The sequence below is a fragment of the Rissa tridactyla genome, chromosome 1 (genome assembly GCF_028500815.1).
Source record: "Rissa tridactyla isolate bRisTri1 chromosome 1, bRisTri1.patW.cur.20221130, whole genome shotgun sequence".
In the NCBI taxonomy this organism is placed as follows: domain Eukaryota; kingdom Metazoa; phylum Chordata; class Aves; order Charadriiformes; family Laridae; genus Rissa; species Rissa tridactyla.
Window position 1 is genome coordinate 218,280,381 of NC_071466.1, and position 18,973 is coordinate 218,299,353.

Genomic DNA, 18,973 nt, shown 5'->3' on the forward strand with positions numbered 1-18,973 from the left:
CCGCTGCTGCGCTCGCCAGCAGACAGCGCATCAAGAGAAACCTTCAAAGGCTGTTAAATCTCCTATTTATATCTGCTCTCCTTATTCCTGCTCCGCTAATCACCAGGTTTGGAGGCTGTATTAAGCGAATGTCTTGTCTAGCTCACGCAGGAGCCGGTTCCGTTTCTTCTGCGATGGCCGTGGAACGCTCGGAGCGGAATAAAAGGTGTTCACGTCTTGAGAAACGGCCGTTTCTGGCCGCGTCCGTGGGTTGCCGCTGCTGCCGCAGTAGGCGCCAGGTGGACTTCGGAGCGTACGGAGGCTTTGAAAGGGAGAAATTCGGCCTGAAACACGTTGTGCGTGGCCTTTCCTCCAAGCCCGGTGGTTCTATGGGGCTCTGAGCAAAACCCGTCTGTTCCGTGCCCCGGTGACGTGCGCTTGCCGTCCCCGTGGCTTTAGGAATTGATGGGTTTTGGCTTTAGAGAGTTGTCTGTCGTTGAAGAAAACTGCATTTGCTTAATACTAAAATCACTGGGTTTTGGGGGTATCGTTTCGTTTTCTTCCCAGACTTTTCGATAAGACAGTATTTTATTCCTTTTCTGACACTTTTCACCTTGGAAAATTACCCGCTGGAGGTCGTTTGGGGTGGGTTTTCCTGCCCTGTGGGAGGGGGACTGGCTGCCGCAGGGAGGGCGGTGAGCTGGACAAAGAGAAAGGAGGGAATTCCCGCAGGACGGAGGTTTCTGCGGCGCGGGAATTGTCTGTTCCTCCTCCCCTCGTCAGACAGGATCCCTCATTTGCATCCGTTCCGTGGTGCCGATTTAATTAACGAGGGACGCAGAGGAGGGCTCCCGTTCGGTGGGAGGAGGAGCAGACCATCTTCCCGCGGGGACCCGGCGTCGCCGCCGCAGAAACCCACCCCTCTCCTCCTTTTCGCTGTGTCGACGGCGCTTTTAAATCCCGCGTTTTTCCCTCCCTCCTTCCACCCTCGCGCGGCACCGCGGATTGTCTTCCGAATGCGCTGGGATCTCCCGCGAAAGGGCGCGCGCAGAGCTGCCGCCTCTTTGTTCGCTTCGCGGTTTGCTCTCCCTCCTCCTTATTATGCTGGATTCGGCTCCCTCCTTAATTACTCAGGGCTCCGCGGGGGCCATTAAAGGCGCCCGTTAAATCAGCCTCGTGCAACCGCTATAAACATCCACCAGACGGGACCTGAAATCCGCTTGTTCGGCCCCAAACCCTCGCAGTGAGAAATATTTGCCATGTGCTTGTGAGAAACCTCGTCTCCGCCTTCGCCGAGGACTCGATGATCCCGATGGGTCCCTTCCAGCTTTTGGGACATTCGACGACCCAGCCGGGTAACGAGCAGCACGATGGGTTATTTCCTTCCCGGCTGGATTTCGGTTGGCGTTTTCCCTCCTGCGCTTGCCTCTCCCAAGGAAGACGCGGTGGGATCCCGCCACGGAGGGTCAGCTTTGACCTCGGGCGTCCGCGGTGGTGGAGCACAGAGGCTTTGCGGGGCTGGTAGGAGGGGGTTCTCGGGGGCTGCGGCTCCGCAGAAGCTCTACAAAATATCTCAAGGACAACGAAAGGCTAATTTTCCCGTTACCGTCCCATTTCGTGTATAATCACCGGGCTCCTCTTCTCCTTTCTTGCAGCAACAAGACAAGACGTCGTCCAACCTCCACGAAGCGGCTTCGGACTGCGTGTGCTCAGCCCTCTACGCCATCGAGAACGTGGAGACCAACCTTCCCTTGGCCCTGCAGCTTTTCCAGGGCGTCCTCACCCTGGAGAGTGCCTACCACATGGCTGTGGCGCGCGAGGACCTGGACAAGTAAGTCAACGGAGGAAGGCCAGGCGCGGTAATTAACCGTCACCGCGTCCGTCTGCCCGCCCGCAGGTATTTTTGGAATCCGCCGTGTTTTCCTTCACTCTGACGTCTCTCCTGCGAATTTCTTGAAGGAGGACAAGTGACAAACGGCTTCCCACCCCCTTGGGGGAGACGATTTGTGCCCAGCCGGGGCTTCGGCAGAGGGGGGCCGTCGCCAGGCTCGCCTCGCCGGGACGCTTGGTCTTCCTCGCGGCGGGCGAAGCGCGCGGGGGGAGTATCCCGAGGTGCGGCTGGTGGGTTGCCAGCCTTAAAATAGAGTTTAGAAGCCACCTGTGGTGGCTCCTGCTGCATCCTTTCCATAAATGTCCGTACTGGCTCGGCTGTTCCCCACGGAAAGAGGTGCCGGATGAGTCTCGTTCTTGACTTAAAGAAACTTCAGCCTTCATCCCTTGGTCAGACACATCGAAACCAGCATCTTACACGTGTCGGGCGCTACGAAACGTCGCCGCTGGGATTGGAAACCCTCTGATCTCCAGCCCCGGTTAATTCTCAGCCAGTTGATGCTCACCCTCTGCCGCTGGCATTGCCGTAAGGAGAATAGCTCCCCGGCGGGTGCTTATTCCCGGCTGCGTTGGCAGGTGGGAAGCAGCCGGCCTGGAGTTGGCGTAAACGAGCCGAGCTCTTTCAGCCCCGAGACGGTGTTTTCTTCTCCCCCGGGACGATCCGTGGGGCTCCCCCGCCCCGGCGTTTGGCTTCCTCAGCGCGAGGGGCCGAGAGGTCCGTGCGGCTCCGGGAGGGATCGTGACGTCCAGGGGCATCGTGACGTCCCCCGCGTGCGGGCAGCGCCGGGCCTGGCACCTCTTGCCGTCCTCGTCACCTCGCCGTGTCGGTGTTCGGGGCTTTGTCCTGGTTTGAGGACCGATTTTTTTCTACTCGGTAATTTTACTTTTCGGTCAAGTCTCTTGTGGTTAACTCTCCGACGAGCCCTTCCACAAGTGGTCAGAAGCGGACAACTTTTCCTTGCCCCAATTCCGACGGTTTTCGCTCTCTTCTTCCGCGCGCCTATGGCGTCCCAGCTTAACGAGCGAGCGCCATTAGCGCTCCCTCTTCCTTTTTTTTATGTGGCTGCGGCTAACGAATGTAGAGGAGGTCGGTTCCCTGAGATGGGTCTGGAACCTCCCTAGCACCAAACCGGTATTTCCTCTCCGTCGCTGCCTGCAGCCGCCCCGTTCCTCCGTGCTTTAGCCAGTTCAACCAGCTTCTGCCTGCCACCGCCGTCCGCTCTGCCCCATTTCTCCTGTTTTAAAGTGTTGCCGAGAAGAATTCGGTGGGGCCGGTCTAATTACGGGTGAACCCCTCTTGCCTTTAGCCCGTTTCCCTCCGAACTCCACGTATGTGGAAAACGAGGTAGGAATCGGCCCGCGTTTGCCAGACCCTCTGTCCCCGTTGCCAAACGCCGAGCGCGTTTTGTGGCTGCGCGAGGCGTCGTCGTGGTTGGGGACCCCCCAAGACCAGCCGGGAAGCCGCAGGACACGTGTTCGGTGGCCGATTTTATTTTTTTTTTGCCTCCTGAGATGGAGATCCGGCTCCTTCCGCCCTGGAGCTGAGCAGATCCTCGCCTCTCGGCAGCCTCCTCGCCCCGCCGTGGAAAACTGATGCGTATCCTCATCGTTTTAGCTGCTGCGCTGCAAATCTTGAATTGTGCCGGTGTCTTCAGGGCGCAGCGATTCCGCCGACTGTTTTTTTTGTTTTGGTTTTTTTTTTTTTTTGGTTTGCCTTTTTTTTTAATTACAGCTGAAAATCCCCGTGCTGTTTTTGTCGCCGTCCTTGGCAGGGGCTGGGCGCCGGTTCGGCGCCTGGCGATTCCGGCTTCATCTCTGCTCGTCTCGCCTCCCCCTATCCGCCTCCCCGCGTTTCCACCCTCCTTCCCGGCGCTCGGCTCCTTGCTGCGGCTTTTCGGGTGACTTTAGGCGGAAAAAAACCCAACAAACAGCCCCCAGCTCCCCTCGTCTCAGCGTGGGGCGTGAGTCCCAGATAACGCGGGCGCCTTTGGCTTAAGGGAATTCCGCGTTAAACGCGATTTCCATGGGCAAAACGAGCCGTTACTCCTCGAAGTTAGCCCTTTCGGAATTGCGAATTATAAGGATAGTTCCTGATTTTCCTTCCTTCTAACAGAATTAGTCGTCGGTTGTCGGGCACGGGGAAGTTCGTTATAATCTCCTCTCTGCTTGGCCAGACCGACTCCGCCATCGCGCCTCTGCCTCCTGGGACGTCCTGAATCCTAAATCCAAAGCCCGGGACGAACGGCTTATCTCCCCAAAATTCCTCATCTGGGGGTCGCTTTCTGGACCTCTTCCCCCGAAATCCCTCATTTAGGGTGGCTTTAGCGGGGAGGAGCCGTCCTCGGTGGGACGCCACCGCGCCGTGGCTCCGGGATTTTCCCTCTTCCTCTCCCCTCCTGCAGCCTTAAAGCAGGGCAGAGCTCGGGCTTCGGCTCGGCCCCTAAATTCTGTTTCTCTTCAGAGCATCCCGCGTTTTATTTTGAAAAGGTGGGGGGGGGTTGTGTATTTGTCTCCCGGAACGCGGCACCTCCCGGGCCCCGAGTTGGACTCCAGCTGTTTTTGTCACCTTTGTGGCTCCGGGTTCGGAGAGGTTTTTCTCAGACGCTGGGGGCGGGGTGGGGGGGCCAATATGAAAATTTTCATCGGATTTCGTCAGATTTGCGTATCGGAACCCGGTGTTTTCACCGAACAAAGCCAAGTTCCCCTATTTCAAGTGTTTCCCAACCGCTGACGGAAAGCTAAAGCAGAAGTTGGTATTTCTCGGTCCGAGACGGGGCCCCGGGGCGCTGCTCGGACCTCATCTCCCCCCCGGGCTGGGATAACCGGTCCCCCGTGGAAGATCTTTCTGATTTGTGCCCTGTGTGTTTTTGTGTTTTTGTTTGTTTTTTTTTTTTTAATTTCTTCACCAGGGTGCTCAATTATTGCCGCGTTTTCACCGAGCTGTGCGAGACGTTCCTAGATAAAATCGTCTGTACGCCGGGCCAGGGGCTGGGTGACCTGCGGACGCTGGAGCTGCTGCTGATCTGCGCGGGACACCCGCAGTACGAGGTGAGCCCGGCTCTGCCCCCGGCTTCCTCCCATCGCCCCGTCGCGCTCGTCCGGAGATGAGTCAGTGGAAAAACCTTTCTCTGGTGTTGCCACGTGGTTGGGAGAGGCTTCGGTTCCTCCGAGCTGCTGGCCCTGGGGCGCCCGCTGGGCGTTGGTGACGCAGAAATCTGGCTTCGCTTCCCTCTCCTGGGCGCGCGGGGCCAGGAGCGCAGCTCTGAAAACCTCCGTTACTTTCTTGCCGCGTTTTATTCTTGCCCGGGTGGTTGTTGCCCAGAGAAGCTGGGGCTGCCCCGTCCCTGGAGGCGTTCAAGGCCAGGTTGGACGGGGCTTGGAGGAACCTCATCCAGTTGAAGATGTCCCTGCGCACGGCACGGGGACAAGATGCTCTTTAGGTCCCTTCCCACCCAAACCATTCCGTGATTCTTCCAAACCTGTTAATTAAACCCCTGGCTTCCCTCCCTCCCTGTGCAAGGTCCCACCGGGGGTGGACGGAACCGCTGAAGCCGTGATGGATGGGAGGTGGGTCGGGAATGAGCGAGTGCCTTCTCCAGGACCGGGTTTTCCGGAAGCTTCCAGAGCCTGAAAGTTCCTCAGCCCCGAGAACCGGCAGGCGAGTTAAGGAACGACGGCTGCTGCGGCGCAGCTTGTTTGCGGTGGAAACTGTGGAGCCGCTCTGCGGCGCTCGCCTGGGACTCGGCCACTCCTTTAGACCCCTTTCCAGGGCCGTTGAGCTCCATCTCCCTTGGGCATGGCCATGTCCTGTGCCAGCGGTGCTTGGTGGGAATTGAAACTCTACAGCTGCTCCTGAAAAAAAATCCGCCTTCCTTTTCTTGAGGGACGTGGCTTAGTGGTGGCTTTGGCAGCGTTGGGTCGATGGTTGGACTCAATGATCTTCAAGGTCTCTTCCAACCTAGACAATAACTCCCCTTGTAATAAAGAAGCCGTAGGCTTTGGAGCAACGTCCCCTTTCTTGGAGATGTTTTCTCCTCTCTTGGGTTGCCGTCCCCTCGCATCGTTAGCCCTGCGTCCCACTCCGAGCCGGCCGTTGGGATGGTTGGCCCATGGAAAGCCCGGGCAGGGGCGGTGAGGGTCTCCGGGTGGGGAAACCCTTCCACCCCTGGGGCTCTGGGGAGGACGGCGTAGACACAAAATGCCCCGTGGCTTGTTGGGGCGGGTTTGACCGATGTGAAACGAGGTGACGTCCGCGCTCCGAAGCGGTTTCTTAGGCTTCCGTGTTAATTTTCCAGAGAAGAGGCTTTGCTTCGGAGGGCTGGGGACAGGTTTTCACATTAACTCGGTGGGTTTCAAATCCCTTACGAAGCGACAAGCAGCAGAGGTTGGCAAAGCCGGGGACAAACGGGTCCACGTTCCGTTGTCGCACGGTGAAGCAGCACCGACGGAGCCCTGCGGTTGCCCCACCAGGCTGCAGCCACCCCCGGAGGAGGTTCCTCCATCGGCAGCGCCAGCAGAATGGGGCAAAAAAAAAACCCCGCTCCGTTGCTAACGAGGTGCTGAATTTTTCTTTCTAACCAGGTGGTAGAAATTTCGTTTAACTTCTGGTACCGACTGGGGGAGCACCTCTACAAGACGGACGATGCGGTCATCCACAGCATCTTCAAAGCCTACATCCAGCGCCTTCTCCACGCTCTGGCCAGGCACTGCCAGCTCGACTCGGACCACGTAAGGCTCTGCCTTTGCCTTGTTCCCTCCGGAGGCAGCGGGGGCGGTAGGATGCGTCCGTCCTCCCTACGCTGATCCACGTGTAGGGGTCCACAGGCGATGGTTCCGCAGTAACTGCGGAGAGAGGCTTGAGAGTAATTAAAATCGCTGCGTTAAAGCTCTTTCCGTTAAGTCGGCTCTCGTTCTACCAGAGCTTTCGGGCGTCTCGTTGCTGCGGGATGACCCTCTCCCGCCGCCCCGCCGTTTCGAGAGCTGGGGAGAGACGCGTTGTCCCCTGCTGGGGGGCGGTTTTGTTGGAATAAAGCCCACGCAGTGCTGTCATCCTCCGCGGAATCCGGGATGCTTCATCCCAGACGTTCCGTTTCTCCCTGTGCTCCTCATCCCCCTGCCTTCCATCCCTTCGTCTGCCTGTCAGAGCGGGAATACGCGGCGCGCGTTCAGGCTGCGTTAGCCTTTTCTCCATTTTCTTCCCTTCAATCACTTGATCTGGGGAGAGGAGGGCAGGAAGGATCAATCCCTCCTCTAAAACGGAATCCCTTGTCTTGTCCCAGCTGTGGAAACGCGGATTTCTCACCCTTTTGCTCTCCCTCATCTCTCTTAGGAGGGTGTCCCAGAGGAGACGGACGACTTTGGGGAATTCCGGATGCGGGTCTCGGACCTGGTGAAAGACCTCATCTTCCTGGTGGGATCGGTGGAGTGTTTTGCTCAGGTGGGTTTGCGGGAGCGTTGCGAGGAACGCCCGCATCCGTCGCTGTGCTGGGGGGTGGCTGAGCCCTGGTGGCCTCGGGGATGGGGAGGAGGTCACACACGTCGTCTCCCCCCGTGCGCGAGGAGTGGCTTGAAGTAGGTGTTGGGGACCGTTTTGGGAGAAGCGGGAGGTTGTCACGTTTTGGGAGAAGCGGGAGGTTGTCACGCTTTGAGGAACGGTGTTTTGCCCCCAAAAGAGTGGGGTGGTCAGTGGAACGCGGGGGGTTTCTGCAGGTCTGCGCCTGGAGCCCCGGTGTTTCAGGTGTCGGAGGAGGTGAGGAGCGGGTGGCCGTCCCGCAGGGTGGGATTCCTGCCCGCACGCCCCCGAGCTGTGTTTGTACCTTCTTTTGCGAGCGATCCTCTCTCTTGCAGCTTTACGCGACCCTGAAGGACGGGAATCCACCCTGGGAGGTGACGGAAGCCGTCCTCTTCATCATGGCCTCCATAGCCAAGAGCGTTGACCAGTGAGTGTCCACCATCCTGCTCGTGTCCCTGAGGGCTGTGGGCTCAGGGCTTTTGCAGACACCGCGAGTAGACCCCTAGGAACGTGCTTTCCCAGACGGAAAGGTTTAAAACCCCCACTCTATTTCAGATAGTCCTCAGCGAACGTGGGGTGCAGTAGCCCTTGCTGGTGGAGACGTCCTGTAGGCCAAGGTCTCCCCTTCCTGGCCGGGAATTATGGGTCCAGGACGGAGCTGGGACCATGTGAAGCAGTTGGACCTTCTCAGGTCTCTTCTGCTTGGAGAGTTTTGTAGAATCCTGGCACGGTTTGGGTTGGAAGGGACCTTTAAAGGCCACCTCGTCCAACCCCCTGCCGTGGGCAAGGACATCTTCCACTAGACCAGGTAGTTCAGAGCCCCGTCCAACCTGACCTGGAATGTTTCCAGGAATGGGGTGTCTCCCACCTCTCTGGGCAACCTGGGCCAGGGTCTCACCACCCTCCATGTCTTCCTTACGTCTCGTCTGACGAGGCTTTTGTGCCACGGACTTTGTTCTCCCTGCTAGAATAGAGTAAGGGTTTGTTTCCCCTCGCTTTATCTCCCGAAAGCAAAACATTTTGGCCTAGGCTGGTTATCTGGGGATCATTCCGCATCCAGATCCTTCCACCTCCAGCTGGAGTTGTCCCAGATGTCTTTAGGGAAGGTTAAACCCCTTGCTGGAAGCGCTTTTCCTCCCCTATTAGTGTAGTGGAAGCATCAAGAGATAACATCCAGGGCGGTGAGAGCGCGGTGAGTCCTCCGGCGCCGTGACGGCCGCCCGGATGCCGTGGGGCAGCCCGGCTGGCCTTCGCCGGGCCGGGAGCTCCGCGTCCCCCTTCCCGGGAGCCTGGGGGAGTCGCTGCCGTCCCCCTACGCTCGCTGGCTCCGCTTATCGCTGTCAAGGCTGCTCTTGCTGCTTTTTATCCCTGTCTTTTTATTTCTGCTTTGTTTCCGAGAGCGCCGGCCTCTCCTGGCCTTGGGTGCTGGAGCTCGGGGGAGTCGGAGGATCCCAGGAGGTTCTCGCTCGCCCCGTGGCTCCTCCGCTCGTGCCGGGAGCGGGCAAGCAGTGCCGGGCGAGCCGGAGCCATGCCACCAACCTGGGCTGGGGACTCGCCCGGTTCCCACCCCGGGAACAGGCTCCTCTGGCTTTCCGCGGTCCCGGCAGGATTAATTAAGCTTTGTTCTCGTGCCATGAGCGCGCTTTACGTGGAGGCGTTTAGTTTATTCTGTTCTGTTTGGTAAAGCTGGAGCCTGCTGCGGATCCTGGCTCCAGCAGCCCTGGGACCTCCCCGCCGGGTTTGCCCGGCTGATTCTGAGTGACGCCGGAGTCCGTCAGGTCCGATAAAACCAGTTGCTCGGTTGGAAACGGGCTGGGATGCGCCGCGGGGCTAAACCGGCTGCCTTTTTTCCCCTCGCAGGGAGAACAACCCGACGCTGGTGGAGGTGCTGGAGGGGGTGGTTCGCCTCCCCGAGACGGTGCACACCGCCGTCCGCTACACCAGCATCGAGCTGGTGGGAGAGATGAGCGAGGTGGTGGACAGGAACCCCCAATTCCTGGGTGAGTCCCTTCCTCCTGCCCCGCCGGAGCTGGACACGCCACCGCTCTGCCCCGCGGCCGTCCCCTCCTCGCCCCGTCCCGTCCCTTCCTCGCCCCATCTGTGTCCTCCCTTCCTCGTCCCATATGTTCCGTCTCGTCCCATATGTTCCGTCCCTTCCTCGCCCCGTCCTGTCCCTTCCTCGTCCCATATGTTCCGTCTCGTCCCGTATGTTCCGTCCCCTTCCTCGCCCCGTTCCGTCCCCTTCCTCGCCCCGTTCTGTCCCTTCCTCGCCCCGTCCTGTCCCTTCCCTTCCTCGCCCCATCTGTGTCCTCCCTGCCCCGTCCCATCCCTTCCTCGCCCCATTCCATGCCCCGTCCCGTCCCTTCCTCGCCCCGTCCCGTCCCTTCCTCGCCCCATCTGTGTCCTCCCTGCCTCGTCCTGTCCCGTCCCTCCCTCGTCCCATACGTCCCGTCCCTTCCTCGTCCCATGCCCCGTCCCGTCCCTTCCTCGTCCCGTCCCTTCCTCGTCCCATGCCCCGTCCCGTCCCTTCCTCGCCCCGTCCCATGCCCCGTCCCGTCCCCTCCCTGTGCCGTTCCGTCCCATCCTGGTCCTGTATGTTCCGTCCCCTCCCTGCCCCGTTCCGTCCCCTCCTCGCCCCATCTGTGTCCTCCCTGCCCCATCCTGTCCCTTCCTCGTCCCGTATGTTCCGTCCCCTCCCTGCCCCGTCCATCCCCTCCTCACCCCGGCGTTCTCCTCCGCAGATCCCGTGCTGGGTTATTTGATGAAAGGCCTGTGCGACAGACGACTGGCCTCGGCGGCGGCCAAGGCCATCCACAATATCTGCTCGGTGTGTCGGGACCACATGGCTCAGCACTTTAACGGGCTGCTGGAGATAGCCCGTTCCCTCGACTCCTTCACGCTCTCTCCAGAGGCCGCGGTGGGGCTCCTCAAGGGTGCGTATGGAAAAGCTCTTGGGGTTGTGGGGTTTTTTTGGGGGGGGTGTCACTCACGGCAGGTGCTGCGACCGCATTTTCACGTGGTTTTTCTTAGATAAGGGTGTCTCGGTTTGCCCTGAGGCGCTCCATGTGTCCACAATTCATCTTCAAAGAATCATGGAATGGTTTGGGTGAGGAGGGACCTTAAAGACCACCCAGTGGCACCCCCTGCCCTGGGCAGGGACACCTCCCACCAGCCCAGGTTGCTCCAAGCCCCGTCCAACCTGGCCTTGAACCCCTCCAGGGATGGGGCAGCCACAGCTTCTCTGGGCAACCTGGCCCAGGGGCTCACCCCCCTCACAGCAAAGGATTTCTTCCCGATATCTCATCTCAATCTCCCCTCTTCCAGTGGAAAACCCTTCCCCCTCGTCCCATGGCTCCCCTCCCTGCTCCAGGGTCCCTCCCCAGCTTTCCTGGAGCCCCTTTAGGGACTGGAAGGGGCTGGAAGGTCTCCCCGGCGCCTTCTCTTCTCCAGGCTGAACCCCCCCAGCTCTCTCAGCCTGTCCCCACAGCAGAGGGGCTCCAGCCCTCCCAGCATCTCCGGGGCCTCCTCTGGCCCCGCTCCAACAGCTCCGTGTCTCTCCTGTGCTGAGGCCCCAGCGCTGGAGGCAGCACTGCAGGGGGGTCTCCCCGAGCGGAGCAGAGGGGCAGAATCCCCCCCTCGCCCTGCTGCCCACGCTGCTGGGGATGCAGCCCAGGCTGCGGGGGGTTTCTGGGCTGCCAGCGCACGTTGCCGGCTCGTGTTGAGCTTCTCGTCCACCAACACCCCCAAGTCCTTCTCCTCAGGGCTGCTCTCCAGCCATTCTCCGCCCAGCCTGGATCTGTGCTTGGCATTGCCCCCACCCACATGCAGGACCCTGCACTTGGCCTGGTTGAACCCCATGAGGTTCACAGGGACCCACCTCTCCAGCCTGTCCAGGTCCCTCTGGATGGGGGTCAAGAGCTCTCGTGGGGCAGGACGTAGAAAAAGATCCTTCCTGGGTTTATAAGCTACGGCCGTCCCTGCTCTGAACTTGAAATGTGGGAAGAAAACGTCGGAAACGCTCCCAGCCCGGTTAGCAGTGGGTCCCTGCTGTATCCCAGCACGTGGAAATGAGCTGCTCGGGGTGGAAAATCGCAAGTATTTGGCATTTTAGACACAGTTTGGGGCACAAGAATGTAGTTTCTCAACTCCAGGCTGCAGTCGGGGGGGGGGATTCGCGTCTCGCATCGCGTCCCCCTCCAGCCACGGCGGGTTCCGGGGAGGTGCAGGACCCGTGTCCTGCCTCAGAGATTCCCAAGGGATCCGAGCGCTTCCCAAACCTTTCCAAACGGAGCTCCTTTTCAAAAGGGAGCCTTCTCGCGGCTCTGCGGCCGGGCTGTGCGACTAAAGAAGACAAAAACCCGCGGTTTTTCGCTTGTTTGCACTCCCGTATCGACGCGAGCAGCTCCCGAGCTGCCCCTCGCCCCGCCGCGGAGTATTTTCTCCTCCTCCTTTAAAAGAAAAGAAGGAATTAATGAGCCGAGGGGAATTTTTCCCTCCCGGAATTGTCCCCAGCCCCGCGGTTGTCCGACGCGGGGCGCGTGTGCGGCTCCATCCCTTGGGTGGGAGGCTGGGATGCGGCAGCGGGGGGCGGCTCGAGCCCTTGCCTTTCCATCTTGTTTTCCCGGGAGCCCCGAAACGCCCGAGCCGCGGGTCAAAAGCAACTTCCTCGGACCTCGTGATGCTGCCGGGCAGGGGCGAGGGCGCTGCGGGGACACGCCGGGGTGCCCCGATGTGTCTGTCCGCCTTCGGATCATCCAGACGCCGACATTCCTTCCTCCTTCCCGCCCCGCGGAATGTATTTCGGTGTCTGGTTTGACCAAGGAGTTGGGTTCAAAGCTGCGGAGAACCGTCTCTGGTCCCCGCCTTGGCCCCGGAGCGGTTCCACCGTGCGCGTCCCCGCTCCTGAGCCCCGTCTCCGTCTCCTCTTGCCTTCCAGGGACGGCCCTGGTCCTCGCCCGGCTGCCCTTGGAGAAGATCGCGGAATGCCTCAGCGAACTCTGCGCCGTACAAGTGATGGCGCTGAAGAAGGTACGTCACCGCGCTCCTCCTCGCTGCTTCGGGGGGGACGGGTGGGAGGTCACCCAGCTGCCCAGGCTCCGTCTCTGCCCGGTGGCGTGATCCGCCGCGGTGATCCCGTGTCCTCCGAGCGTACCAGGAGTCCAGGAGCGAAGACCGTTCTTGTCCCTCGGTCCCTCCTGGCTGAGAAACGCCAGCTGGCGGAGTGGGAAGGGGGTTAAATGGGAAGAAAACGGTCCCCAAAAATCAGTTTACGTGGCAGGAGCCAAAGAACCTCCCTGGACCCCCCCTCGAAGGCAGCCGCCGGCTTTCACCCCGCGTCTCCGGGATGGAGGACGTGGCAACTCAACTTCTCCATGGGTCACCTTCTGGCTGTCCCAAACCCGCGGTGGCCGTAGTGACCTTTCCGCGCAGCTCCGGCGGAAGGGAGAGCAGGAATGTCGGGGGGCAGCCGCGAGGAAGGGACCTGCGCGTCCCCTGTCCCTCCAGGATGACCCGTAGCCGCACGAGAGCCGTTCTGGAAGCTCCTCCTGCCACCTCCGCCTGCTCCCGGCAGCTCTCGCCCGTGTCCGAGCTTCTCTTCCACCTCGGGCCCTGCTCCCTTCTCCTCCCGAGAGCCCTTTGCGTATTCTCGGGATGTGGGGGGACGCGGAAGGGGAAGCCCCGCTGGGCTTTCGGAGTGACCCGCACGCGTGTGGCCGGGGTTAGGAGCCTCCCGAGCTTCGGGGAGGTCCCCGCTTTGCTTCGAGGGGGTGTGGAGGTGCTGCCGGTGAGGTCCGGCCTCCAGGCAGGCTTTATTCGAGTTTTCTTGGGAAACGGGTCTGCCTGCCCTCCTGAAATCCCGTCGTTTTCCCTTGTTTTCTAGCTGCTCTCTCAGGAGCCAAGCAATGGCCTCTCCTCAGACCCTACCGTGCCCCTGGACCGACTCGCCGTCATATTTAGGTGAGGAGGGAGGAGCTGGGAACGCCTGCGCCGGGAGCGGGGGGGACGAGGCGAGTCCAAGCCCCTCGCCCAGCGGCTTAAAACCGAATCGGCGACGGCTCGTTTCCCCCCCACCCCGCCGGCCCCAAGAGGAGGGGGCTGGGAGCCGCTTGGCCACCCAGTTCAAGGTGTGTCCCCCCCACCCCGGCCCCTCTCGGCCAGTTTCTGGTCCCTCGGCGGGCGCTTTGGGGCTCCGACCCCGTTTTCTCAGCTTTAAAACGCAAAATCCGACTGTTTCGGGGCGGGGGGGGGAATAATAATCCCGTTGACTCTCTGCTGCTTCTTCGCAGACACACCAACCCCATCGTAGAAAACGGACAGATCCATCCGTGCCAAAAAGTCATTCAGGAAGTAGGTGGGGGATCGGGGGAAGGAATTTCTGCCGGATGGAGGGGGGATGGAGGAGGGGGGTGGGTACCAATCCCCGGGATCCGAGTATCCCACGGCACCTGCGGGGATGCTGGCGGGGGTGGGGGTGGGGGGGCACCTTCCCTCCTGGAAGCAGGGATTGATGCCGGGGGAGGAGGGGGGATGGAATTCGGGTCTTCAAACCCCTGGAAAAGGGGAGCTGGCTCTGGAATTGTCCCGGCCGCTTTTGATTTCTCCGCCCTCGGAACGCTGCCGGCTCCGCGCCGGAGGCGTGAAGCCACTCCGAGCTCTTCGCTCCTACATAAAATGAATTTACGGGTCTCGTAACGCGGGTGCTTCTTCTTTTGGGGACCTGGGGGGCACCTGGCCTGACTTGGCGGGGAGCCGGCTGGTTTTCGGGACGGGAGGGTGGTGGTTTGGGGGGGGGCGGTTGAGCTGCATTAACCCCCTCTTCCCCGTCTGACCCTCAGATCTGGCCCGTGCTGTCGGAGACCCTGAACAAACACAGTGCCGATAACCGCATCGTGGAGCGGTGCTGCCGCTGCCTGCGCTTCGCCGTCCGCTGCGTGGGAAAAGGCTCCGCCGCTTTGCTGCAGCCGCTCGTCACCCAGGTACCGGGGACCTGGCAGGGCCGCCGCCACGGCTCCGAGCATCGGAAAAGGCTCGGAACGTTGGAAAAGGCTGGCTGGGTTGGCCTGAGCGGGCTGGCGCGTCTGGTGGGCCAGTGCCGGGCTGGGAAGCGCTGTGGAAGGAATGACGGGAGTCTCGGGAATTCCTGCGGAAACCCCTCGGGGATTAGAAAGAGACTTTGAGCTCTGAGCTCTGGCCCGTGGCTACCGGGATGGTTGGCGATGGATGCCGGGATGGTTGGCGATGGGTGCCGGGATGGCTGCCGGGATGGCTGCCGGGATGGTTGGCAATGGATGCTGGGATGGGTGCCGGGATGGCTGCCGGGATGGGTGCCGGGATGGTTGGCGATGGATGCTGGGATGGGTGCCGGGATGGCTGCCGGGATGGGTGCCGGGATGGTTGGCAATGGATGCTGGGATGGGCGCCGGGATGGTTGGCGATGGCTGCCGGGGTGGTTGGCGATGGATGCCGGGATGGTTGGCGATGGATGCCGGGGTGGTTGGCGATGGATGCCGGGGTGGTTGTGATGGATGCCAGGATGGCTGCTGGGGTGGTTGGCGATGGATGCCGGGATGGTTGGCGATGGATGCCGGGATGGCTGTGATGGATTCTGGGATGGTGGCGATGGATGCTGGGATGGGTGCCGGGATGGTTGGTGATGGTTGGCGATGGATGCTGGGATGGGTGCCGGGATGGTTGGCGATGGGTGCCGGGATGGTTGGCGATGGCTGCTGGGGTGGTTGCGATGGATGCCGGGATGGTTGGCGATGGATGCCGGGATGGTTGGTGATGGATGCCGGGATGGTTGGCGATGGATGCCGGGATGGCTGCCGGGATGGTTGGCGATGGGTGCCGGGGTGGTTGGCGATGGCTGCCGGGATGGTGGCGATGGATGCTGGGACGGGTGCCAGGATGGTCGGTGATGGATGGCGGGATGGTCGGCGATGGATGGCGGGATGGCTGTGGGAGCCCCTACGGGTCATAGCCGTAATTTGAAAGGTAGGCGTGAAACTCCACGCCCTGCCACTCCTCCGAGAGGTGACATTGGGTGTCCCCTGGACTCCTCAAAGAGGTGACATTGGGTGTCCCCTGGACTCCTCAAAGAGGTGACATTAGGTGTCCCCTGGACCCTGCGAAGAGGTAACGTTGGGTGACCCCTTGAAGAGGTGACGTTGGGTGTCCCCTGCTCTGCTCGGTGCTTCCCCTGGGCTGCGGCAGGACGGGAAGCGAGGGGAAGCTGCCTCGGCTCCGGCAGCCGCCGCAGGGAGACGCTCCCGAGCGCCAGGTGCCGAGCGAGTCCTTCAGGGCGTCCCCTGCCCCGCCGGGGGGACGGGGGAAGCTCTGGCCGAGGGGACGGGGGAGCTGCCGGGGGTCCCAGGCGGCGCGTGTCTCCCCGCAGATGGTGAACGTGTACCGGGCGCACCAGCACTCCTGTTTCCTCTACCTGGGCAGCATCTTGGTGGACGAGTACGGCATGGAGGAGGGCTGCCGGCAGGGACTGCTTGACATGCTGCAGGTGAGCGCCCGGGGCCGGGGGGGGCCGGTTCTCACGGGTCTAAATCAGCAAACCAGGGGGTCGTCGGGCTTGGAAAAGACCTTTGAGATCCTCCGGTCCAACCGTTAACCCGACGCTGCCAAAACCGCCACCAAACCGTGTCCCTCAGCACCGCGCCTGCCCGGCTTTTAGGTACCTCCAGGGACGGCGACTCCACCACTGCCCTGGGCAGCCTGGTCCAAGGCCTGACAACCCTTTCCATGAAGACGTTTCTCCTAATATCCATCCTAAACCTCCCCTGGCACAACTTGAGGCCGTTTCCTCTTGTCCCATGGCCTGTTCCTTGGGAGAAGAGCCCGACCCCCCCTGGCTCCCCCCTCCTTTCAGGGAGCTGCAGAGAGCGAGAAGGTCTCCCCTCAGCCCCCTTCTCTCCAGGTTGAACACCCCCAGCTCCCTCAGCCGCTCCTCACAAGTTCTCCAGACCCTTCTCCTCGTTCTCCAGACCCCTCACCAGCTCCGTTGACCCTTCTCCGGATCTATTCCAGCCCCTCGGGGTCTTTCCTGTAGCGAGGGGCCCAAAACCGGACACGGCACTCGAGGTTTAATGATAGCTCATTGCTAATGGATATCCCAATCCTTCTCCCAGGCGCTATGCATACCCACCTTCCAACTCCTGGAGCAGCCCAACGGCCTTCAGAACCACCCGGACACCGTGGATGACCTCTTCCGACTAGCAGCCAGGTACCGACGCTCTCCTGTCACCTTCTCCTGCTGCCCGGCGACACCCCGGCGGGGTCCCCTCTCGGCGGGTGGGTGGGAGCCAGGGCAGGGTGCTGCCGGGGGAAGCCAGTCCAGCGCCGCTCACGTCTGTCCTCTGCCCAGGTTCATCCAGCGCAGCCCCGTCACCTTGCTCCGCAGCCAGGTGATGATCCCCATCCTGCAGTGGGCCATCGCCGCCACCACCCTGGATCACCGGGACGCCAACTGCAGCGTCATGAAGTTCCTGCGCGATCTCATCCACACCGGGGTGGCCAACGATGTGAGTGACCCGCGGGGTCGTTCCCAGGCGGGGGTCTTGGAATCCGTGGAATGGTTGGGGTGGGAAGGGACCTTCAAGACCACCCAGTTCCAACCCCCTGATGTGGGTCGGGACGTCTTCAGCTGGCTCGGGTTGCCCCGAGCCCCGTCCAGCCTGGCCTTGGTGGGACAGCCACAGCATCTCCAGCCCCTCCCAGCATCTCCGGGGCCTCCTCTGGCCCGTGTCCTTCTGCTGTTGGTGTCCCGGAGCTGGAGGGGCCACTGCGGGGGACGGAGCAGGAATTGGGGACACCATCCTCGTGGGCGTTCGTCACCGCCGTCCCCCTGCCATAGCCAGGCCGGCCACCCGAGCGAGGAGCGGCGCGTCCCCCCTTCCCAGGCGCTGCTCAACCCCCTTCTCCTTCCTCCCGCAGCACGAGGAGGACTTCGAGGTGCGGAAGGAGCTCATCAACCAGGTGATGAACCAACTGGGCCAGCAGCTCGTCAACCAGCTGCTTCACACGTGCTGCTTCTGCCTCCCGCCCTACACCCTGCCCGACGTCGCCGAGGTGCTCTGGGAGATCATGCAGATCGACCGGCCGGTGAGAGGGACGGGGCGACCCGGGGAGGGGTCGGGGTTGGGGTTCAGCCCATCCCCCTGTCCCCGAAGCCGAATTCCAGAACCGGGACCTGGGTTTGGCTCCCGCGTCCTGAGTTTTCCCCCGTTCTCCGCCCGCCTCGCAGACGTTTTGTCGCTGGCTGGAGAACTCGCTGAAGGGTTTACCAAAGGAAACGACGGGAGGAGCCATCCAGGTGACACACAAACAGCTGACGGACTTCCACAAGCAGGTCACCAGGTGAGCGGGACGGGGGGACGCGGTGACGGGTGGCCGGCGTCTCCCTCTTCGCACCCTGGTCTCCTCCGAGGCTCTGCCCGACCTGCTGCTCGCCAGGGTTTGGCCACCGCCAGCCTCCAAGTGTCTCCGTGAGATCCCGGCGTGCTGGCGGGACGTCACCTTCCAGCCGGGAACGCGCTCGGGGCGTCACCCCGGCCGGTCCCCGTGGGTTGGGACAGCCGGGCTCTGGAGGGCGCGTCCTCCCGTGTCCCTGCCACCACCGAACGGGTTCTCCTGCCCTCCGCCATCCCGCCCTCCGTCCCCTCGTCCCACCGAGTCACCCACGGCCCGGGGCTGCCACTGCGGCTCCTCCGCCCCTGCTGCCACCGGCCCCTTTGGGGACATCGACGGCTCGACCCCCCAACGCTCCCTGTCCTGGAGCCCGAGTCTCCCCCCGGGCTTGTCCCCGGGGCGGGATGGCTCCTTCCGTCCAGCCGCCCCCGCGGTGGCACGCGGGTCCCCTCTGGGGACAGTCCGGGTGGGCTTCCGAGCCCGTTTCACCCCGACGGTCGCCCTGACATCTCGGAGCCCAGCTCCTGGCTCCCGGTCCCCGCCGCGGGACACCTTCCCGAGGGTCCTCCTGGTGGTGTGTCACCTCCTGGTGGTGTGTCACCTCCTGGTGGTGTCGCCCACCTTCCTACCGTCCCCCCCCCAACCCCTTGCCTTGCAGCGCCGAGGAATGTAAACAGGTCTGCTGGGCCCTGAGGGACTTCACCCGCCTGTTCCGATAGCTCCGGCGCGGCGCCCGGCGGCGTCTCCCAGGTAAGAGCCGGGCTGGGAGCGGGACACCGTCCCCCTGCCCCACGCGGGGTGACGGACGGACGGTCGGTGGCACCGCGGGGCCGTGCCATCACCCCCCCCCCCACACCCCGGGGGGAGAGGCAGGGGCTGGGACGGAGCTGACCCCCTCTGTCATCCCGCCAGGAATGTCCGTTAATCAGAGGAACCGAAGCGAACCGAGAATGTGTCCCACAATCAAGAAAATTGAGGGTGGCCGAGGGTGGTCGCTCGCTCCAGCGCGGCCCCCAGCGCCGGCGCCCGCCGGGAGGGTGGCTCCGGGGTCCCGGTGGCTTGGGGGGGGGGTCCCGGTGGCCGGCTACCGAATCAAGAAACCAAACCAACTAGGGGAGGGGGAGGGAGGGATCGGGTGGGAGGGGGGGGGGGGTGAGGAAGGTTGGGGGGGGGGGG

At 62.2% G+C, this 18,973-nt stretch overlaps 1 protein-coding gene across 1 annotated transcript in view; it reads left to right on the forward strand.

Moving 5' to 3' along the window:
• Nucleotides 1-18,911, forward strand: part of TNPO3 (transportin 3) — a 40,291-nt gene extending 21,380 nt beyond the window's left edge. The window contains exons 6-23 of the mRNA XM_054188599.1: nt 1,635-1,810; nt 4,779-4,917; nt 6,451-6,597; nt 7,199-7,306; nt 7,717-7,808; nt 9,242-9,381; nt 10,123-10,314; nt 12,318-12,409; nt 13,263-13,339; nt 13,669-13,729; nt 14,218-14,358; nt 15,777-15,893; nt 16,519-16,613; nt 16,755-16,911; nt 17,324-17,491; nt 17,634-17,746; nt 18,456-18,547; nt 18,710-18,911. Coding sequence (XP_054044574.1) covers nt 1,635-1,810; nt 4,779-4,917; nt 6,451-6,597; nt 7,199-7,306; nt 7,717-7,808; nt 9,242-9,381; nt 10,123-10,314; nt 12,318-12,409; nt 13,263-13,339; nt 13,669-13,729; nt 14,218-14,358; nt 15,777-15,893; nt 16,519-16,613; nt 16,755-16,911; nt 17,324-17,491; nt 17,634-17,746; nt 18,456-18,516 — 2,076 coding nt within the window. The 3' untranslated portion in view covers nt 18,517-18,547; nt 18,710-18,911. The remainder of the gene's footprint in view (nt 1-1,634; nt 1,811-4,778; nt 4,918-6,450; nt 6,598-7,198; nt 7,307-7,716; nt 7,809-9,241; nt 9,382-10,122; nt 10,315-12,317; nt 12,410-13,262; nt 13,340-13,668; nt 13,730-14,217; nt 14,359-15,776; nt 15,894-16,518; nt 16,614-16,754; nt 16,912-17,323; nt 17,492-17,633; nt 17,747-18,455; nt 18,548-18,709) is intronic.
• The last annotated feature ends 62 nt before the right edge of the window (nt 18,912-18,973 follow it).